We start from the raw sequence: 23,850 nt of genomic DNA, 5'->3' as shown, positions 1-23,850 counted from the left end.
AAAGTATTGGGGCAAAACGGAAACGAAAGTGAAAATAAAAGGGGAATTCCTAGCTGCTGCAGCATTCCCCGAGTTCGACAGTCCTCGCGCCCTCGTTTTGTCCATCGGCCGCTGAATGCAATATAACGCTATTTAACGTGCTCTGGTTGTTCCCTGTGTTACGCGTGAAGAAGAAATGACATCACGTGGCACGGCTAGCGTTCTGTCGTGTCGAAGCAACACGGAAGCGTTGGAACGAGAGCTGTCGAAGCAGCTCTTGATGCGACGTCGTGAAGCAGCGCCGCGCGCAATCCGCTGCCGCCGTCAGTTCAGATGCTGATAAGATGGGCAGGACTACGACGCCCAAGCGGTTTCTTGTTTTGTAAAGTGATGGTGGGACCCTCGCACGCAAGCGGCATCACTCGCACTGCGGTAGCCGCATCCTTGGCTGCGCTGTTGCTGTGCTTGTTCGATGTTGCTTCCGCATCACCCGGGGATCAGAGTGCCGAGTACAAGTCGTGTCTACGGCGATGCCGCGGCATCAACTGTACGCAGGAGAAGCAAACCACCTTTCGCTCGGGTCAAGCGTGGTATCTGGCTCTTCTGCTTTGGGACTGTGCTGATGAGTGCCGTCACGAATGCATGTGGCATGCTGTGGACGTGCTCCAGGCTAACGGCAAGCCCGTGCCCCAGTTTCACGGAAAAGTGCGTGCTAGATCATAACCTGTATCAGTTCCTGACGTCGACAGTCTTCTTTTTTTTCTTTTTTTTTTTCTTACGCGTGCTGTGTTTTGGCCCTATTAGCTGTACTATACTTTCCGTTGTCTTAATTGGTGCATCGTACGCGCATATACTGTATTTTCTTTGCTTTGCACATTAGATGCATTCTTAATGTAGAAGCAGAACCATGCTGCGAGTGCTCGTACTAACCAACTGGCTTATGCATTCGCATATTGGCATACACATTGTGACAGGTGTATTCGACCCTTGTTTATTTACACTGTGTCGGGCTAAAAATAGACACTTGCTGGCATCCTCATTGTCTCTCACAATAAAACAACAGTTGCTCGTGGCAGGCACATCATAAGCACAGTTTCTTTCGTGCTGTAAAACCCACCATGACATAACATTGTGTGCTATTCTTTCCGCAAATAGATCAAAGAGTAAATGAGTCGCACATTCTTGCTTAAACAGTTTTGCCTCTGTATTTTATGAAGATCAAATCATCTGATAGTATATATAATTTACAAAAAAGTTTTGTTGGTGGTTATAGTGTATTTGTAAAATCAAGGATGCTTAGAGCTAAGTACAGGCTTGATGTGAATTTATTTTTGTGTACCACTACGGAACGGGATGCTGTTGCGCAACTCTACAGCAGTACTTATACCATCTGTCATTCATGAAGGTGCAAAACAATGGCGTACGTGTTGGCCATTGAAAAGCAGCACTTGTAGGTGCTTCATCCGGGAGGGAGTCATGCGCATGACTTATACTGTTATGTAGTATACGTCTGTCCTACCATACCCTGTGATGACATATTATGGAATTCGTTCTTGGCTATGTATTTATGTTGATGTGTAAGTTAGATACATGGGCATCTGTTGTTTCATGAGCTGCCTTACTGATATGATTATGCAAAACTTGCAGTGGCCATTTTGGAGGTTCTATGGCATCCAGGAGCCGGCATCGGTTATCTTTTCAATACTGAATGGCGTCTGCCACTTATGGATGTGGCGCAAGTTCAGGAGACTAGTTCCACCTTCCGCTCCATTTTATGCCATCTGGAAAGGGCAGGCAGTGGTGAGCAATGCTACAAACCTTGCTGAGAGTGAATCTTTTATATCATTCACATTTTGTAGGAGCTTCTATATTGTTTTTCTCAAATGCTGTTTGAAGGAACTGTGACGCACTTAATCTTCTGAAAGCAGTTTTCTAAGTTGAGCTGCTTGAAAAGAAATGAAGAAAGAGGCCAAAGCGTTTTCTTTAAGAAATGTTTTTTTTTTTTATTGATCATGTGCAGTCTACTATTTAGCTCTAGTAATCTAGCCAGTGCTTGACCATCTGTGCCAAAAGGATAGGTTGGAGTTCCGTTTCTTAACAAAAGATAGATTGTTACCTTCGGAATGTACCATATAGTCTTAGCGAGGAACATTTTTTCACTGTGCTGTGTTTCCTTTCAGTTATCGATTAATGCCTGGTTCTGGTCTGCGGTCTTTCATGCTAGAGACACTCCACTTACTGAGGTAATTATGTCCGGTTCAAACCCATCTTATTTATAGGAGAGTTTAACATTGAAGTCCAGTAAACTTGATGTTTCATCTTTGGAAAATGAGATTGAAGTGCACTGAAAAAAAAAACGTGGACAGTAGAAGTGGACAGGACAGCGCATGGACAGTCATGTGCATGTCTCTACTGTCCACATCTTTTTTTTTTTAGGGGCGAAGCTCCTTAAGGCGGCACCCGTTCGTCCCCCGTAGTCGTGTTCGTAGTAGTGAGTAACAAGTCTTACGCTTTGACCTCCAAGGTGGTGCCGGTGGGAGATTTCTCCTGTGCGTTGTTGAACAATAAAAAATTCGCAGCGTGCGCGTTAACTAAAAGCCGAATTCTTCTGTCTCTCATTCCCCATTAGCAGCCATTGGCATGTTCCAGTAGGAAACGTTAGTAGAAGTAGAAGTGTAAGTGTTAGCTAAAAGCCGACTTCTTCTGTCTCTCATTGCCATTAGCAGCCATTGTTTACCTCCAAGGTAGTGCCTGGTGAGATTTCTCCTGTGCGTGATTAAACAATAAAAATTTTGTTCAAAACGCCGTTGATTGATGAAATAAACCAACGAAAGACGCCAGATGTTTTGTAAAAGCAGAACGAAAGAACGCCAGATGTTTTTCTTAAAGTGTAGTAGTAGCAGTTATATGTAGCCACCTCGCCCGATCGTCAACGGGCGAGGTGGACCGGCAACGGCGCGAGGACCCTGCCGTACGAGAGTTAAATCACACTAAAAGACATACTTTGCGGGCGATACACTCTAGTGAGCTTTCAACTTTTCGTCTTAATGTACATGATAAAGAAATTATTTCTACGAAAAACGCAAGGCACACCTTGAGCAATATGTTTGGTTTTGGGACGCTAAATGGAACCATGAGGCGATGCGAAGCCGGAGCACTTGCACGATCGCGTTCCGTTGGCTTTCGTTGGGCATGCTACCGACCTCGCGTCGTGGAACGCGCGTCCTGTCTTCCCTCTAGCCTTGCCTTTAATTCGCACAGGGCGAGCGGGGAATGCGGTCGCTCTTGGCGCTCTTTCGCTCGGGAGCGGACTTCTTCCTTGCATTTGACCGATCACAAGTGATAATGAAGGGACCACGTAAACCAACAGTACAATAAAAGTTTGATGTTTAATATATACACGATGTTTCACACTCTTTATATTATGTACTGGGCGCATTTCACGGAAGAGTTTCACGGTTTACAGATGATTCCCTCCGTAGCTTCGCCCCACTCATCATCATTCACCCCGTGGATATGCTGTGATTTTTTCATTGCACTTCAACCTCACTTTTCAAAGATGAACGTAAGCCAACTAGCCCAACTCGCCATCTTAGTGTTTCACCTGTGCACTTATTTTGCCTTCCAAAATTTATAAACACATATCTTTTTTCTTTTTAAGAATGACATTGACAAAAGTATGAAACTATAATCAATTACTCACCCCATTAGGTCAGGATACCCTTAGAGAGCTTTTTGATCATCTCTTACTTGTTGAACACTTAAATGGGGATATGCATCGTGTTCAGACTACTACGAGAATCACCTTTGGTGAATATGGCAACACAACGTGCCACGAGAAAGCCAAAAATTTTAAAAACAGTCCTGTGTGCTCCTCTCCGGGTTTCTCTGTTCCCTTTAAAATATTCTGATAAACTGGCCCATTTAGCTTCTGAAATGCTGGGACACATTTGTCAAGAAATTATGCAAATGCAAAGGGCAAAATTGAAAGTAATGTTGAAACTTTCACATCAGTGATAACAGTTTGTTGCAAAGGGAGAGAGAGAGCAAGGAAAGGCAGACAGCTTCACCACCTTGCTGGCTGCCCCGCACATAGAAAAGGTGATAAGAGATGGAAAGATAGCAAGACCTGACAAAGCATGGTAGATTTGTCAAATTTTGTGGAAACATGGCCTAAAAACCACTGCATATTTTTCTTGCATGAAAAGACCCCAAGTACATTAGAACAATACGAAATTTATAATACTATTATTTAATCGGCTAGTGTGTGTGTGAAACCGAAGGTCGCGGGATCGAATCCCGGCCGCGGCGGCTGCATTTTCGATGGAGGCGAAAATGTTTGAGGCCCGTGTACTTAGATTTAGGTGCACGTTAAAGAACCCCAGGTGGTCGAAATTTCCGGAGCCCTCCACTACGGCGTCTCTCATAATCATATCGTGGTTTTGGGACGTTAAACCCCAGATATTAATTATTAATTAGTGTGTGTGTGAAATTACAAAGCAAACTTCAGCATTCATTTTCCCTATTATTTATTTTTGAAGGTGCATGAATATCTGAGGTTGCAAGTACTATAATATGAATAAGCTTTGCTGTTTGATTCAGTGACCTGCTATTCAATATTGTCAGTTTATTTGAATGTAAGGGATAACAATACCTAATCGAGTCTAAAGAGGGAAGCTTTGATGTAAACTGTGCCGAATGATTCTAGTGCGCGAGAACCACTGAACATGCAGGGCAGACAGCTTTCTCCGTATGAATTCTTGTTCCAATTTAGTCAAGGCAATTTATTATTTGGCCAATCTAAGCATATTTACACCTTAAAACAATGATTCTTCAGTGTCACAGTTGCTTCCTTTGACAAATGCCACACTACTATATGTGAGTCTGGTGCCACGCTGTTCTCTCATTTTATTGCTGTCATTGTCACAGTGGATGAGGTAACTGAAAGCAGCTGTTTACCTTGGATAGATTCCCCACTTGGATGTCTAATTGTCAGTGGTATTACTTGTATACCATATCAAACAACATAAATAAGCCATTTTTTTTATCAAATAGACTCTGTTCAGCTCAGTACTTCACATTGTTTACAAATGAGAAAACATTTGATATTCAAGAATGCTGAAATTTATCAAACTAATTTGACAATGTGTCCATTTGAAACTTATTGAAGGAACATGTTTCAGAGAAACAAGACATTTACATTGTGTCACTGACACGATAAGTTTTTGCCGTGCAACATTCTTTAAGATTCCTCATGTGTATGTTAGGTATAGGAGGATTCAGTTGACGAATTCTGGCCAAAAATGTGAGTCATTGTCACAAATGTTACAATATCTGCATTCATCTCTTCTTTAAGGATGTCCAATGCACTGTCTTTGTACACAGCAGAATCCTACAGAAAGATGTTGGGCTTGATGTCCAAAAATTTAACGTGCTTGAAACGAAGCCAGCTTACCCATTTGCAAACTGTCTGCTAATTGTTGTTCCCCATTAGTCCTCCACTGCAGTATATAAATATAAAACAAATATTTTCTGCCAGTGTTTTATGCATCTGTGGCACTGAAGCAGCTTCTAGTGCATGTTCTAGCACAAGAAAATAATTTCGCATCTTTTCAGCAATGACATCACCAATATTAAGCGTATTTGAGTAGATTTCATAAGCACTGGTTGTTATGAAAAAAAGTTTACAGGCATCTCACTGTTTGCATTGCATTAGAAGTGAGCATGTTTGATTGCTGGCTCATTTGGCAAAAAAAGAAAGGACTGTTGGTAACTACTTCACAAGTCACTTTTAAAGGGGTCGTGAAACGTTTTCTGAAAATTTTCAACTACGTGCGTATTAGGAATCCTGGCCGTCCATTCAATACTATTCCTCGACTCGTTTCATCGTCCGGGTTCATTTAATAACTATAAAATCGCAATTACGATTTCCCAGCTCACGTTCCCCTCAACTGTACAGCTGACGTCACTTTAAGTCAGCCAATGAAAAGTCTCTGTCGTCGACAAAACAAGGCGACGCAGTGATGTTTGCTGAACCATAGTTGGCCGAGATTCGTAGCATCATACCGCCTCGATTGTGACGGCGGCAGCTTGTGAAAGTGAACGTTGTTTCCACTTCAATAAGTTGTACGGCACTGTCTGACGATGCACACGGTTGGCATAGTGAGGACTAAGCCACCTGAAACACGCCGTAAAACACAACCTAACGCAACCAGAAAGAAAAAATTGGGACGCTGCACCGTGCAAGCGAAGGCAAAAATACACACATGACGGAGCCCGGATGTACTTGAAAGTGGAAGCAAGCAGATCAAGTGCTGTACTTGCACAGTATACAACTCAGAGCGCAAAGGTTGCCGTGTTATTTGTTTCTTTTCTAGGTTCCTATAAATCTACTATTTTAGAGCGAAAGAAAGCTAACGCTGTGTTTATAACTTCCCTGAGCATGACGTCACGCATTAGTGCCTATGGCGGCCGGTAGTGCCGTATAGTCGTTTAGGAGCCCTAGAAAACTGCGATTTCAAACGGGCGTCATTAATTACAGACTGAATATAGCGCTGAAATATTTCGGAATCGGCGTGTCTAATTCTTGTTGAACAGGGAAAATTACAACCGGGCAGCTTCATTTTCTTTTCACGACCCCTTTAAGCTTCCTTGGTTCTATTTGAGTGACACTGCATGTTTGTGTCCATGTTAACAGTTAACTTTTCAAGTTAACTTCACATAACAGTTATCCGAGTCATTGAAAGCTTCAAGACAGATAATGTAGCTTAGGTTTGCTAGTGGTTTGAAACCTGATGTGGTCCTCTTTTTATATATGATTGCCTACCAAAACTTTCTTTCCATTTCTCATACAGAAGCTTGATTACTACTGTGCCTTTTCTGTGGTGCTCTACTCACTCTACAGTTTATGTATGAGGTAAGCAACACAACTTTTGTATCGTTGGAGAAAAAAAAATATTGTTGAACCGTTTTGCTTGGCAACATTTGGCACAAAGCTTTGCTAAAGCAAAGAAGTTGCTCTTTACATCTGCTTGGCACTTACTCCACAGTTTTTGCTATATTATGTGGCATCATTCTACAGCATCCCTTTTTCTGTGCATCATTGTCTTTTGTTAGTTTCAAATTGCATTGTTATTACAGTAAGTTTTCAGGAATATTATGCAGTTTAGTGAAAATAATCACTTTATGGCTTCTGTGGCTCACTTCACTGGTTGATCAAGTGTATATCCGACACAAATTGTGTCATTACTGAAGAGTGACTGAAGTGTTTTGACTAGAATTTGAGCAGGACACAGGTTACACAGTTCGTGTTACAAGCTTTCTGCTTAGCTCGGAAGCTTCTTTGCATTAGTGCTAGACACTGAAAATGTCAATAAAAAAGAGTAGTGAGAAATTTCATGGAAATTGGAAGTAAAAAAATGTCAAGGAAAAAAAAAGAACCTCGGAGAAACCCATAAATCGAATGATTCCAGAGTAATGTCATCATTACTAGTATCTCCCAGTGCTACTAGTATCTCGCATCTTACCAAAGCATCTGGGCAAGAACCTTGTTTACTGGTGACATTTCTAAGGAATGTCTGTTGCGTTTTCTAACACTATCACCTCTAACAGGGCAGTGCATACGTTTTTCAAAATATGCTATAAGAACAATACGTGGCTGGAGGGAGAAACCATAGCTAAGTTCATATTGCTCAGTTCACATTGCTCAGTTCATATAACTAGGACAGGATATCACTGGTTGCAGGTTTGGAAACTTCAAGCTTTAAAGCTTTCTTGACCTGTTCTGTATGGCAATTTAAAGGGCCATTTATGACGAACGTTACAGTAGGCAGGAAATCGCACTTCTGGAGTACCACAAACATTCGTTTTATGGTGCATGATAAGTGTCTTGGTAAGCTCAAAAAGGTGCAAAAACTGAAAATCTGACATTATATTAGACAATGCCTGTTTGGGATGAGCAACTATTTCACTGGTAGTGAAAAGGCTATATTGCATTCTAAAGGAATCAAGGAATCAGCTGAGTTATATTTAAAGACTCTTCCAAAATTTCAAATCTTGTACTACCATATTGAAGCTACAGTTTGGTCTGCAAATACAGGAAGGAAAACATTGTTCTTCCACAAATATCTTTCTGTGCTGGATTATCTCTGTAAACTGAACACTGAAAAAGGAAGAAAAATACTTCACTAGAAAAACCAGCTTGGTGCTTCTTTCTATTAACACGTTGAGGGCTTTTAGTGCTTCTGAACATTTATATTTAGGTTATTAAGCCTCTTAAACAGTTCTTGCAGTAATGATTTGGTGATACACGAGGCAGTAAAAAATAACTGTTTGTTAGCTGTAAAGTGTGGGTGAATCTCCCAGTGCTACTGCTTACTCTCAATTGAAATTTGCCTACAGTAATGGATCACCACTGCTTATTAATCTTAAAACTATTTCTTCTGCCACCTACATTAAATTAACACACTTTTGTTCAAAAATGCAGTACGAATTCACCCAGCAAACCACCCTTCTTACAACTATTTGTTGCAGAGTTCTTGGAACTAAAAGCACATGGCTGTCCATCTCGGTGACCATGCCTTTTGCGGCCTTCTTTGTCTACCATATCCAGTACTTGAACTTTGTGCATTTTGACTATGGGTACAACATGAAAGCCAATGTGATTACAGGCAAGTACGGAAATTGCAGCAATTATTGTTTTTCTTCTAAATGTGTCCTCCTTACTCGAGCATGAACAATGAGATTTCAAGAACACGTGCGGAATGCTGCATGTGCAGACATGACCTTGAACATTTAGTTAAGCTTTCTACTTCAAATGGCAACATATCTTTATTTGTGGCACAAAATCCAACAAGTGTAGATAATGAAAAATACTGATGTGCATACTGCCTAATGTGATGGTTCGAAATTAAAGTGCAGGCTCCATGAGCAGTATCCATGAGCAATTCCATGAGCAGCCTTTGCACCCACAGAAATGCTATTCAATTTAACATTTGCTGGTGTTAAAGGTTAATTCATATTTCAGAACTACAGATCTAACGGTTCCATATGCAGTATTCACTGGTAACTGGCTGAGACATAATTAGTGCAAAGAATAAAACTCCAGCTCTGCTCTTGCTGGAGCTAGGTGACTTCCCTCCACAACCGACTAGCCCAACAATTCACTGATACATGGGACATTCATGCAGGTCTGCTCAACTCAATTGGTTGGCTAGGTTGGTGCTGGCATTATCGGCAGCGTGGATACGTGTGGAAGGGCATCATAGTAGTGTTCATGCTGGATGCTCTGCTCTTGCTGGAGCTAGGTGACTTCCCTCCATGGCGCTTCCTGGTTGATGCCCATGCCCTTTGGCATCTGGGCACTGCTCCACTGCCTCTTTTGTGGTACAGGTATGCCATGCATTGATATCACAAGAAATGCTCACAAAAAGAGTGGTTCCAGCTTTGATCACTGTGGAAAGTAGCATAAAATCAGCAAGCAGCTCTATTAACGTGAGAGAGTTAAAGGGGTGGTGTCATCAAATTTGTGACTTGCACATTCTTTGTTGCAGACGTTTCTTATTACTTTAGGAAGCATGATACACACTCCAAGATTCATGTATTCTCACTAAATAATTTAATCTCCCCTTATTTATGTGAACGACTTTTGGTTTCGGTTTATTGGCACCGAGTTGGACATTGACGCCACTGTGTAGGAAGCTTGGAACACGTGGGCCCACAAAGCTGTGACGCATTCAGTGCTACGTCGTCTGCTCTCGCACACATGTGAGCACCGTCTGGATTCCTTCAACACTCGCTCAAATTCTCTAGTAGAGAATATTAGCATGTACGGTATTCCGGTATACACAGAGATGTTCCCGGAGTACTGGGTTACTGGACAATGGTATCGACATCTTGTGACTTTCATGCAACCCCAATTATAGGTGCATTTTTTTTGTTTTTGCTGACTGAACATGACGAAATAATGCCTTAAAAGAAAATGCATTCGAAACTATGCCACTGCCGAGCATTTACACCAGCGAAGAAGTAGAATACATGAAGTTGCTGCAACAGCAATTCTGTGCTTGCCTGGTTCATCTTAGCGCCACCTGGTGGCCCCACATATTTGGACTTTCACGTTTTACGACTACGGCAACCTGGTAAAGCAAAGAAGTGTGCGAACGAACTAAAATTCTCTAATATCACCTTTGCAGGTTCGCATGACTATGCAAACCACTTTGAAAAATGCAAGCAGGTTTGGCTACTTTGGCAACAAGCTCAGAAAAAGTTAGTGTAGTTCGCAGCCTATGCTCTCTTGGTTTGCCCGGTGCAGTGGAGCTGTGGGTCACCGCTCATAGCATGTCACTCCAATGTGCTCTGACGTCACTGAAACTTTCGTTACGCTTCCTACACAGTGAAGTCGGTGTGAGTCGCGCTAGCGATGGGTCTCGATCATGAGAATGAGCGTTTAAGCAAACTTTGGAAACGAATTAAAATATATTCTAAACGTTTCCTGTGTTCATCACTTCGTGCTGAGTGTCCTTGAATACAGAGGAAGCCTAGAGCAGGCTTTCTATAGGCTCAAAATTTGGTGGCACCACCCCCTTAAAGAGCTGATGTCGCAGAAATTCTGGTGTCTGCATCGGTGTCAGCACTGGCGACATTGTCCGGGAGCAGAAAATTGGAATAGATGCAAATAGTAAAAATGAGGAGTTCGAGCCGGAATCAAACCTAGGCATTCTGCATGGCAGTCAGGCATTCTACCACAGAGCCACGCCAGTGCTTGAAACTGCTTTAGAAAAAATTGCTATACAGGCGTCATGTAGTGTGAGGAGTCACGTTAACAGATGTAATATTGCATGGCAGAAGTGTAAAATCACACCAGGCATCGCACCATCTGAATCGTGCAATGAGTGGGTGGCTTAATTAAAGGCCCAACCATTACAAAGCGCTCGGGCATAATTGACCATCATCATCAGCCATAGCACCAACAAAGTGTGTATCTGCATAGTGCATCTGCCTTACGGACTTCACTAATTTATAAAATGATGAATTGTGGTGTAGTAGGCACTTCACAACTGTAATTGAAGTAGGCATGCTAGAAGAGCTTAAAATGGCCAATGTTACGTGCACAGACATTCCTTTCCTTGGGGCACGGTTGAAGTGTCTACAAAGAAGAGAAGCTTGGCAAGCGAATGAGAAGGCGATATGAATGGGGCCCAATTATGCCATCGCGTTACATTCTTCAAGGCAAAGCTCAAGCATCCTCCAAGTTTTTTAAAAAGTGGAGGCAGCACCAATTACTTCAGCGAGGGTGTTCCTGTGACCCTCCGAGCTACTTCGAGCTACTTCTACCAAAGTCCTCTTCCTCATAATCTGTGTCGTGGTAATGCATGTGTAGCTGCATCTTACCGGTACTTACCTACGGAGCAGAAACCTGGAGACTTACAAAGAGGGTTCAACTTAAATTGAGGACGATGCAGCGAGCGATGGAAAGGAAAATGATAGGTGTAACCTTAAGAGACAGGAAGAGAGCAGAGTGGGTCAGGGAACAAACGGGGGTTAAGGATATCATAGTTGAAATCAAGAAGAAGAAATGGATATGGGCAAGGCGCGTAGCACGTCGGCAGGATAACCGGTGGTCATTAAGGGTAACTGACTGGATTCCAAGAGATGGCAAACGCGTGAGGGGGAGACAGAAAATTAGGTGGGTAGGTGAGATTAAATAGTTTGTAGGTATAACGTGGCAGCAGAAAGCACAGGACCGGGTTGATTGGCGTAACATGGGAGAGGCCTTTGCCCTGCAGTGGGCGTAGACAGGCTGATGATGATGATGGTGATGAACGCATGTACGAATAGTAGGCATGTGCGAATATTCGAACGAATATTGCCGTATTCGAATTCACTTCGACACGAGTGTAAATTATTCGAAATTTCGAAGTATTCGAAATGAACAAATAAGCGTTGTTGCAACGTCTGAGTTGCGTTGCACCCGGACTTCATTTGGTAGCATGACTGAGTCTTCGGGTTGAGGAAATGATGCTTGAAAGTTGGCAAAATGAAAACAAACAAGTTTAATGGCGCTTTTTACAAACTTATTTACATGGTGAAAGGTTAAGTGTTCAACAACGAGCGAACTGGATGAGCCATTAACCCAGGTGCCAGAGCGTCTAGTCTCGCTCAGTACCGTCGTTATAGCACCTCAGGCTGGCTTCTCTTTCTTAATTGTCACCAATCACACACAAGACACAACCTGCCAAGACCACCAGCCAATAACACAACTCTGTCGGAGATATGTCGTCACACTTGTTGATGCAGCCAAGTTCCAGCAATCGATGACACTCACGTGAAGTCAGGCCGGGAGAACGGGAGATCAGACGAGTTCCACCACCTCTTCACAGAAGGGCAGAAAAGAGTTTATGGTGACTTATAATTGCTCTGTTCAAAACACATGAGCCCGGCCGGCACCATAGCATCACAAACAAGCCACAACGGCCAATTGTGAAGGTGGCGCCAGCTTTGACGTTACCCCACTGTTCATCGGAGCCCGCACCATTATTTTCCCTTTGTGGGGTTGCTCCCTACCGCAGAAAGCCTGGATCCGGGAACGATCAAGGTGTCTCAAGTCATTTGGGAGGTCACCGCCGGCCAACTCTCACAGACGACGTGTCGCGAGTGGCAGTCATAACAGTGTATATTAGGCAGCATATAACCCCCTGTAAAGGTGGTTTCACTGCAGCGTAGGAATGCTATGCCGTGTAAACACCTAGCCAGGAAAAATTCGTGCTGCCACGGAGCTCTACTTCAAGGTTAAATGAACATATTACCCTCACATAGGTTAATCATTTTTTTAAGTTTAAAAGCTTGTCATACGGGCTTATATTCAATAAGTATAGTAAATTTTAAAACAACATATTTTGCCAGTTATCACTTGCATTCTACCGAAAGCCAAATCCTGCTACCATTCAGTGTTGCTTCCACTTCCCTTTGAACCAAAAAGGGTGACATTTGCACATGCCTTGTTTCAATTAAAAAAAAATATTTATTGTGCAGGTTAGTTGGGTCATGACATATATGCTCATTTTTCTTTATAATATGTGAAATATGTACTATTCGAACCATTCGATTTGACATTATTCAACCTAATCACTATTCACTTCGAATTCGCTTCGAACCTAAAACTTGGTACTTGCTCACTACCGTAAGATAGTGCAAGAGAGAAGAATTACAAATGTAATAAGTAATGTGAAACATACGACATAGCTCTATACTGTTTGATTGTAATATTTTTGTCGAGGCTGCTTACTTTGTCAGGTGGTGCAGGTTCACTTCTTTGGCTGATGGAGTTTATGCAGTGCATATCACTGATTTCAACAACACATCGTTTTCATTGTGCTTCTGCATATGTTGCATTCTTAAAATCGATAGCTATTTAGTCAAACTTGACTAACAATTCCTTTCTTTGAAATTACCATAATATATATAATTCAAGGTGATCAGATTGATATGAGTGAGATATCAGTCAAACAAATGAGGCTAATTTCTTCATGTTTACTTCAATTTTACCTTTTGCACAGGTTTTTGATTGATGACAGCCTATATGAACTACACAAGAAGAAAAATGCTGGAAAGGTTGCAAATGGGCTGCATGACTGGTTCTTTCTGGGCAATGAGAGCACAAGGACACCAAAAGATGTTCAAGATTATGGTGAAGAGTTTGCTGCAGGCCAGTGCACATCTTGCCTGAGCCATGACGAGTGAGTGCTTGCTATCTTTACTTCGAGGCACAAGTTTAGCAACATTTTATCACAAACAAAAGATATGCTATCCTAGCACTCGGCTTCTTATGCCTGCTCTAAGCGCAGCAAGTACAGGGGTGGAAGTGCTGTGCTGCTCCCAAGTGGTGCCTCCATGTACCACCGAATGTGAGACAAGAAGGAGACGTTCAATGCCGGTCACTTTGCATCAAGCGAGACACATTTGTTCAGCTGTCATATGCGACGTGATGCACTCATACGAACTCCCTTGAAGCCCATAAAAATAATCTTCAACCTCGCCGCTCGTTCAATGGTGGCATTGCAGTTTTACAGGACAAGCACAAAAAAAGCTAGCGAGTGGGAAAGGGCAGGAAAGAAATACACCGCACTGTGCTGTGTGGTGTAGGGGATTGTGCTTCAGCGCACCGTGCCATGATGTACCATCACCAGCCATCAGTGGAATGTTTCCACCTTATTGTCAAAAGCAAAATGTTTTACTCTTGAGTCCTACTCTCACTGTTCTATCTTGTCGTAAGTGCAGTTGCCGTTGCAAAGGTATACTAGTCGATGCCGCCGTGGCGTGTTAAAGAAGATGAGATAACAGCCGATGCCCACGCATAAGCGAGAGGGGAGCTTCTAGCATCTCACAACCTGGCAGCTATGTGCAAATATATATATTATATATTTGCAGATAGCTGCTATATTATAGCACCTAGCTGCAATATATTATATCTGGAACTATGTTCTAGTGCGCAAGTGGATGGCTTGCTTATATACGCCATAGCCTTGGTAGTGCTGAAGGGTAGTGGTGAGATGGAGTATAAACTGCACAAAACAGGCATGGCATGAATTAATTCCACATAGAACTTGAGTTTTCTTTCCAGTGGAATATTAATAATATTAAAGCACTGACGTGGACATGCTCATGACAGTCATGATTGAAATGTCACTCGCTCGACTTTCAGTTGTTTTAGGCTTTGGCGTTGTTTCGCTCACATGAGCATCTGAGCTGTTGTGGTGAAATTTCTTCATTAAAATCTATAATAAGTAGGGGTGTGCGAATATTAGAAATTTCGAATATTTTTCGAATAGTGTTTGCTATTCGATTCGATTCGCACTGGAATTTTACTATTCGAACTATTCGAACTTCCCAAAAACAAATACCGTCAACGTCCGATTGAAAGTGACCCCTTCAGATTTTCAATATGCTTCACCTCATTACACTCTCGTATTGCGGCAAAGCTGCCTTTCAAGCTCCGTTACGGTCGAACTTTGCCAAGACACAATCAACGTCCGATTGAAAGCGGTCCCTAGATTTTCAATATGCTTCACCTCATCACACCCCGGTATTGCAGCAAAGCTGCAACACCCCGGTATTGCAGCAAAGCTGCCTTTCAAGCTCCGCTACCGTTGAAAATTTATTAACTCAAGAAAACGCTGGTTCCAACATGGAGATGAAAGATGTGGCAGAGGTGGGGGCTCAATTAACGCTGTTTTGGACCTGAAATTTGGGCAGGAAGACTGAAAAATGGGAGGCCGAAGCTTTTTAGCATTCAAAATTTCAGATGTTCTTATATATCGACGTCTACGAGGCAGATTTGGAACTCCGGACTTGAAGGGAGCACACCCTTGTCCACCAAATCAGTTGGGCTTCCACAGAACTTGAAAGAGGAGGAGAAGCCTATCACATGTGAAGTGTTGTTGGCAACACTTTGGTTGCACCAAATTATGTACATAAATAGAATTCGGCCTCTACATTGCCTCCTCTCGATAAGACAACTATGAAACACCACCCCGCCAGTGCTTCATCAACCTAGTGAAAAGAAACACTTTCATGTTGCTGTCTCTTAAGAATATGCTTAGAAATTCTAACTTTTTTTTCTGCAATTTAGCTTCGAAGTATTCGAAAAATATTCGAGAAATGTTCGAAAAATATTCGATTCGATTCACACTCACACTTCAATATTCGAATTCGCTTCGCGCCCAAAATTTTGCTATTCGCACAGCTCTAATAATAAGTGTTGTCTTACAAATATCAGCCCCTGTCCTTATGCAACAACTAAGCAATACATAGGAGGCTTTAGCATATGTAGTACTACTTCTTAATATTGTGATGCAGTCTGTGGACTGTTTGGTTTCTGAGTGACATTTGTCAGTACTATATATTGAGACCTTCCATTGCTTACCTTCAAGCCATTGAGTAATTAAATATTATAGCTGCATGTGTTAACATATGCTTTTAAATACGTCATGCTAATATGAGATAACCTTAAAGAAAACTTCAGGAGTGTTCTTATTCAAATGTGATAAAATGCCAGATGATCATTGAATTCAATCTGTTCGTTTTCTTTCAATTTAATACAGGGTGTCCTTTTATTATTAAGTTCTGCACTTTCAGCAGTAATTTGTACCTTTTTACATGTGTCCAACGGTAGCTGAAAGATGAATCAGTGCCAACCGTTTTTCCTTCCTAGGTTTCTTATCAAGGCCAAGGTTCAAGTTACACAGAATGGCAATAGCATTGGAGGAGACTGCCCAAAGTGTGTGTGACAAGCTCGGTGAATGGCAGCATACCACTCTTTTAACAACACTGCCTTGTCCACGTCCTTTTTCTTTGCCTCTGCAGTGGTAGTGCAAAAGGAGCAACTTAAACAGAAGCAAGTTAATTGTTGCAAAGTTAGGTGCATGTTGTACTGGGACTGTTGGAGAAAATTTCTGATAATGTTTTTCTTGTCAATGTCGAAAAATGGCAGCAAGCAAAGTTGTTTGGTTGTGCACCAGACAAATTGTGTTAACTACATGGTGCTACAGCAGTGAAGCTCAAAATATGGTATACTAGTAACACACTGCATGAAATCTTATGCTGACAGATTAATAAGAGAAGGCATGTGTAATTTTTTTCTAGCAAAACAGCAGACATGCTGTATTAAAATGTACATTTTAATCTCTCCACAGTGTTTATACATACAAAGTACTCTACTCATGAATTGAAGTGCAAACAGCAGTGAATGTTTTTTGTCTGTAATTGCATGGAAGTGCATCATGGAATTACTTTATGGTTGGTTATAAGCACAGAGTGCTTCAAGTTTTAGAGTCTGAATTAAGCCACTGTTACAAATGCAGTTCAAGCGGGAGACCAATTGGAGAATTGCATGGGAGTGTTTTCATAATAGTTTGCATGTGAATTTATGAGCACTGTACAGATTTAGCAATATCGTTGTGTGCTTCCTGGTATAACTTGTAGCAATTAACTTTCTAATTGCATACAAGTAACAAGACTCCAGACATTTTAAGAATAAACTATAGAAAGTAGGGCTGGATACTTCCAAGTAATTTTTTGCAGCTTTGGTGGAAATGACTGCTTACAAATGTATTGGTTTTTAAAGATTGCGAGGAAAAGTATTTGTAGCCTTTTTATACTTTAAGTAATTTGCCCATATGGTCTTGCTTCTCAGCTTGAACATTCCTGGTTTGTATACAGTTATTTTTCAGTTTTAAGCTTGGAATTGCTGCTACTGTCTAGCAAAAAAGTTTTGTGCTAGGAGACACAGACAAGAAACAAAAAGAAAGGAGTACAGGACACATGAAGTAATTTGCATGCCCTTGCATGCTGTTTCTTTGTCCAGGTTGTCTAGCAAAAAGCTTTTTTTTGCAATGGATAACTAACTTGCTCCAGTTGCCACTTTGACTACTGCTGTTTAATGCTAACTATATAATTCTTGCCAGGTTCTGAGGCAATGCATTGATTAGATCATTGCAGAAAAGCAGAACCTTCACTTTGTTTCTTATATTATTGATACAATGGTAGACGGGAAATATCTGCTTTGCTGAATGCTATAGATGCCATGTGTGAAACCGAGACAATCTAGTAATTTTCACGCCTGAAGAATGAGTCTTACGGAAAATAAGTTGCAGACACTTCCATGAAAGCATAGTAATACAATGTACAGTTAAACTGTAAACAAGAACTAAATATGTAGCAGTGCCAACACTTTTTTATACCAATTTATGCAAGAAGCACCCGGAGCTTAGCTGTTATGACTAACTAAAATTTTAAGCTATAGCAATTTATTTGGAGATATATGTAATTAAGAGGTGACCACAGTTTTATAAAAAGAACAAACAGCACAACGAGGTGACCACAGTTATAAAAAAAGAACAAACAGCGTAATGTATTCAATCATAGCAGTTTGTAATTTGGTTGCAGTACAAAGTACTTTCCAACATTTAAGCAATAGCAGATTCAGTCTGCATACAAATGTACTTCACACACACTAATTACTAACTGAATCTACTCGTTCCATGATAACCAAAGAGGTTTGTGTCTTTATGTAGGTTGGCCAGACATCCTATTATCCAAACATCATGCAACATCTGTATGCCTATAGTCTTGTTAAACAAGCTTTATTTTTTAATTTATTTGATGTATTGTATAGATCCTTAACTCTGTCAAATTGAGTGAGTAATATAAATCTGAGTCGAGCATCCCAACATGTGAAACCTGCCTCAAGGTTCGCACATTAAGTATCAATTTGTAATTAAATGTTAATGCAGTTACAAGTAATAGCTGTATTTGGAAATAACAGTGCTGTAATCATTGGCTACAAGTCATTCTTTCTGATAGTAATGTTCTATGCTTGAAAGCAAGCAAGCTGTACTTCAGTTATGGCTTCACATGCTGCAAAACTATCTAGCATAATATGATGTTACCACGGACATAACATGACTACCACATTAGATAGTATCTCTGCACTAGTGCGCTCAGTTTAGTGAACTGGGGGTTTGTCATTTGTCAAGTGTTATTGCAGTTTCAGTGATTATTGTTGCTTCCACTAACTTCTCTTGCCTTCCAGAAGCATTTGGAACCATCAACATATTTTTTTAAATATACTTCGATTTATCTGATAGAATATGCTTTAACAATTATCCAATTTTTCAAATTAACTGTAATAGTAGCAGGAGCAGCTCATTGTTCTGACTTAACTAAAATTATCTGTATGTCTGCCACTTATCTGTCACATGACTAGGTAAGATACTCAGAAACTGTATCCTTGATACCAGAGCTAAACACCCCTGAAGAGTGTATCTTGGGGCTAGTGTAGGATACAAGCTCAAAATTAAAAGATGATAGCATTGCCAATAATTTAGTTTTCTTTATATACTTAGATACATTCATATTCAATCACTAAGCAAGGGTACTGCAAAGCAGAGATTTGTTTCTGAGGAACTTTCGAAACCGTTATTAGTGGAATATCAAGGGGCTAATTGGTTTAATCTAATGGCCAATTACTAAATGCACACGTGTGCTTTATCTTTCTGTGCAACTCATTATGTGTGGTGTCCTATTTCCTATCTTTTGCATTTAGTTAAAGGGGAGATTAGACATTAAGTGCTTGATTAAAGTACCCCAGCGGAATGAGATTGACTCTTTTGGTCACACTGCTTTTGTGCCAGTTAAAGGACATCAGTGCTGCTTTTGCTAAGCAGTTAACCTTTCGTTGCGGTCTTATGTGGTAGAATGGGGGCAGCAAGACTTGAAACAAAATAAAATTACACTTTTATTGGACCTTCATGTATGCTAGGCTTATGAAATTCTTCCACACATTTTCTTCTGTGTGGATTATGTCCAAGACAGACATTTGAAACATTTTAATTTTGTGAATGTGACTGCCAGAAAGGCCATTTCAACGGCTTTGTAAGAACAATGAACAGAATAGCTTTTGTCGCAGTTGAAGAACACCTTAACCATGAGAGGTGTCACTTGTTACCAGACTGAGTGACAGAAAAAACTCTGTGCCGACGAGTGCATTGCACTTGCTGCATGGAAAAGAGCATTGCAAACGCAAAAAGATGTAGTGAAATGAAAAGTGGCATCGCGACACAGAAACGTCTGCAAGATGAGCACTGTGTCTTGTCTTTTTATCATGTATACTGAAAAAAATCAACCGAACAACCAAAACACACACTTATATTGATGCGCTGAACATTTTCTCATTGTTTCTAGTTGTTTAGTCTTACACATAATGTGTACTCTTAGTTTCTTGTTCTCATGGTCACCATTTTTTGCCAAGACAGGATATTTGTGAATTAATGGAAAGAGCTCTTTAAATGCTGCATCTGCTTATTAGCAGAAAAGTCAACTATTTTTGGCTTAGTAGGCAAAATATGCTCCCTGGCTCATTGTCTGAAATACTGTCCATCTCTGACATGTGGTGACAGCACCTTGTTCCTTCATTTTTAAATTTGCAGTTTGTATTAAAGATGTCACCTTTAAAAAGCAGGTAAAATCTTATGTAAATATAAGTTAGCAGGCTGTTTAAAACAAGAATACAAGTCACTTAATGCACCATAATGAATTATTATTTAACAATATTTGAAAAGAAGTTAGTAAGGATTGGTATCCCATTATCATGTTCACATATTACACTAAGAAATTTAAAAGTTGGATTCAATTTTTTAGCCCACTTGTCGTCATTCACTGGCTGAATGTTTGTCAGTCACTTACAGAAACTCTTGTCAAAGTGTTCATGAAACTGTCATGCCGTTCTGGCCTAACTTTTTATCATTCCAAATACGCCTCCTGTGAAGCTTAATTTTTTATTTTTTCAAGTCGCCAAATTGTGTCTTTTTGTTGTTTTGAGTTTTTAAAAAGTTGTAGTATTTATACATAAATCAGTTGAGAGGCAAATAATCTTTTAAAGGGGCCCTGCAGCACCTTTACAAGTAGCCTTGGAACGGCTTCACTAAAGGAGCTTATTGAATCGACCGCCGCAAAAATTTTTGGGATCCGTCCGGTACGAGCAAAATTACAAAGATTAGTCGCACGCTGTTATTGCTTTCTCTCTTCTCTCGGCCTGACGAAAGCGCTGGAAGCTAAGCAGGGAGGGGTGGCACAGGGGAAGAAGGTACGTCACATGCGCCTCGTGACCTTGAGCATTTTTCTTTCTTTTTTTTTTTTTTCTTCGTACACACAGCGTCCTTTCAGTGCGATTACGCGCAGGCAAGTGGCGGCCTCCCATGGCAGTCGCAGTAACTACCAAGCGCACCATGTTTAAATCAGCCAATGGTGTGGAACTTGAGTCAATAGCATCATTTGTCGAGAGAAGAGGAAGCGATTTTTTGCTGACTTTGAGAATTTATTGTAAATCCCAGGCCGCGTGCTGCGCTATAATGTTTGTCTCCCGTGTTCTCGGGAGCCTCAATTACCGATCAGCAGCATTTTCTGACCATGCTGGAGAAGTGTTGCAGGGCCCCTTTAAGGTAACACTTCTTGTATATACCCTATGTGATAGATATAACAAAAAGAAATACTGGACAAGTTGCATGGAGCTCATAAAAAGATATGGCAGCTAATGAATGTTACCAACAAAACAAAGTTGTAAAGAATCCCAGGGAACAACACTCAAACCTCATTATAAAAAAGTCACATATGCCACGAAAATAACTTCGTTATATCCGAAAATTCGTTATAAACGTTTACTCACAACACTATATTGACAAGACTATTCCTCATTTACTTCGTTATAACCGATAATTCGTTATATCCGTGTTCGTTATATCGAGGTTTGAGTGAATATTGATTAATAGCGGTGAGTGAAGAGAGGGATTGCAAATAAATATTAATATTTAAGAAAAAAACAAAAGCTTTCATGTATTAGGTTGTACCAAATATTTTTGCACGTCTAAAACAGAAAATTTGTGTCAGGGTAAAAGTTGAGACAGAACAGAAGTGCCGATTTTCTTCTCCAAATGTGACACCATTAGCAAATGCTAGCCTACTGCACTGGGCAGCTTTCAAAATAAGCAAAACACCTGATCATTGTAAATTGCCTGATTATTACACTGACAGCAGTTGAACAAAGGAACATTGTGCAAGTGTATCTGCATTAAAACATTGAGCTTGCTACCTGGTGTGGTAACTATGCAACTTGGACCTTTCTTATTTGGAAAATAAGATGAATATTTTTACGATTTCATGCATCACATAAATAATGCAGGTATGCTGAATTGCAGCAAGAGAACAAAACTTGATATAAATGATGGTTAACAAGTTAATAAGCAGCTGAAATACAAAGCACTTTTCTTTCATGTTAATGGTAGAAATAAGAAGCTGCTGAACCTTCCTGTAGGAGGTAATGATTATTTACTAGAAATAAAGACAGAGGCATTTTTGTGGCCAAGTTGGCTTAAAAAAAGAGTGTTTAATTCCTCCACTTAATAGCTTTGGAATGCACTGCCTTTGTGCAAATGTGACAGGCAAGAAACTGTGTTATTGGCTGTGAAATATTGAATTCTGTCATTCAAATATGCACATTTCAAATTTTGTCTGGTATCTCTGCACCCCTGCTGATGAGTTTTTTCTTCATACATTTCTGTATAACGTGAATTTTTTTTGTTAGGATAGGTTTCTGTGCGCAAAAACAAATTCCCTGATATCACTGAAAATGGGAACTGTGTTCCAAGTTGAAAATTAATGTATGCAGAAATATGGAATTTCAGTGTGTCTTGTGTCTCTTGTATTGGGGGTAGTTATAGTAGTGTGGCTGCAGTTTCCAAAAAGATAACTTGTAGGTCACTAAAACAATGTATGAATTATGTATGGTGTGATGTGCAAACTGAACAAAGCTTTTCAACCTACTTGCACAATAATTGCTGTGTTAAGAGCATATAATGGTTGTGCTGGATCACAAGTTTGCCATCATGAGCAAAAGTAGTCCAGGACAAGTTTAGAGGCCAGGCCAACCTACTTAAAATTTAACAACTGTGATCTGTGGTGTAGTTTCAACATTACACTAAGTTTCACATTTGCTGAGCAATGATAGAGCTGATATGAAAGAATGGCATTAGTAATGCCTCGGCTGTTGTTTGCTGCATTGGCATTCTAGCACATTTATTGTTGAGGCTTGCAAGAACGAAAAAGGAAGGAGTAGGCGTGATACAATGCGAGTCCTAGGAACAGATGTGCTGCTGTAACAAATGTTTTTGGGCTCATAAATGGGAGAATCGTTTATTCCTGCATTCTATCAAGTTGGGGTTGATTATGATTCTGGACCAACATTTGTGCAAGCAGCAGGTGTAGCATAACATCCTGCTTGTGTATTTTCCCCCCAGATTTTGGTATGCCACATTTGTTTCCTGTACATGGATATGAATATTTTTAAGCAGATTAACTGTTTTGGTTTTCTATACAGCTTAAAAATTTTAAAATTTTTCCTGTGTTATGTGTAGGTACATTTTTCCTTGTCATGACCCTAAAGTTACCCCTTGCAATATGTTTGCATGCATATTGAATAATCAGTGCATTTTTATGACAGTGTGTTTCACTGAAGATCGCACTTGCTTCTCAAAATAGAATTTTTGCTAAATGTTTCTAAGCTCGTCAAATTTATAGTGGAAAGGATAAGCTGTTCACTGTTTTCACATGTTGAAAGTGTGAGCGATCATGCTTTTGTTAATTGCCTGTGGCCTCTAATCTTGACTTGGCGTTTAAATATCCCTCTGGCAGGGCATCAATGTCCTGATGACTCCCAGAGAAATACCATGTGCCTTGACTGCCTCCAGAGATCGATGATCATTGTTGGCATTGATTTACTATTCTTGTACTCTACATTCCGAAGTCTTTGTTAGTCACTGTTTTCAGCATATGTGCAGACTTAAGAATGTGTATGTATGCGTTTCTTTCTAGGGTTAGCAAAGCTGCTACTTTTTCAGCCTTTTGTTATATCCTGTTCCATTGTAAAGTGACCCAAAATGATGTAATGCACTACTTTAAATGTGTATATACAAGAAATCATGATCACACCCTTGTTACAGAGGCAGGTCATGTTCCGGAGGTACTTTTCTTGAGAGTGTAAATTTACGTTGAGCTGTTGTGACTGTGCATATTTGTCTAGTCATCCACTTTCATAAGTCATTGTTCATTCCATCTTAAACTTCAATGGATAGCCATTCATGTAGATTGTATCGGATTGCATACATGTGCATAATGTATAGGCATGTGGGTGATGACAGCTTATTTTGTATTTTTCATGTTTCAAGGTAGCAGTCTGTTAGTGCTTCTTGGTAAGGGTATTTAGTACATATTTAGTCTCTGCTTACCTCATATTTTGGACATTAATAAAAGCCTTTACACAGA

General features: G+C 40.5%; 1 protein-coding gene across 1 annotated transcript; it reads left to right on the top strand.

The window, feature by feature from the left end:
- Window positions 1-58: 58 nt before the first annotated feature.
- LOC119388205 (post-GPI attachment to proteins factor 3) lies at window positions 59-23,850 on the top strand. The gene is made up of 8 exons (XM_037655866.2): window positions 59-684; window positions 1,627-1,779; window positions 2,160-2,222; window positions 6,834-6,895; window positions 8,512-8,648; window positions 9,168-9,369; window positions 13,536-13,715; window positions 16,190-23,850. Exons 1-8 carry the CDS (start codon window positions 313-315, stop codon window positions 16,263-16,265), a joined length of 1,245 nt encoding a protein of 414 aa, XP_037511794.1. The 5' UTR covers window positions 59-312; the 3' UTR covers window positions 16,266-23,850.

The sequence above is a fragment of the Rhipicephalus sanguineus genome, chromosome 3, assembly GCF_013339695.2.
Source record: "Rhipicephalus sanguineus isolate Rsan-2018 chromosome 3, BIME_Rsan_1.4, whole genome shotgun sequence".
In the NCBI taxonomy this organism is placed as follows: domain Eukaryota; kingdom Metazoa; phylum Arthropoda; class Arachnida; order Ixodida; family Ixodidae; genus Rhipicephalus; species Rhipicephalus sanguineus.
Note: the sequence above shows the minus strand (reverse complement) of the source record. Positions and strands in the feature narration are given on the sequence as shown.

Bases quoted from the DNA above. Each gene is read 5' to 3' on its own strand.
- LOC119388205 (XM_037655866.2), top strand. From the start codon at position 313: ATGCTGATAAGATGGGCAGGACTACGACGCCCAAGCGGTTTCTTGTTT. The intron at 685-1,626 runs GTGCGTGCTAGA...CAAAACTTGCAG, and splicing joins TGCCCCAGTTTCACGGAAAA to TGGCCATTTTGGAGGTTCTA. The intron at 8,649-9,167 runs GCAAGTACGGAA...ACATTCATGCAG, and splicing joins GAAAGCCAATGTGATTACAG to GTCTGCTCAACTCAATTGGT.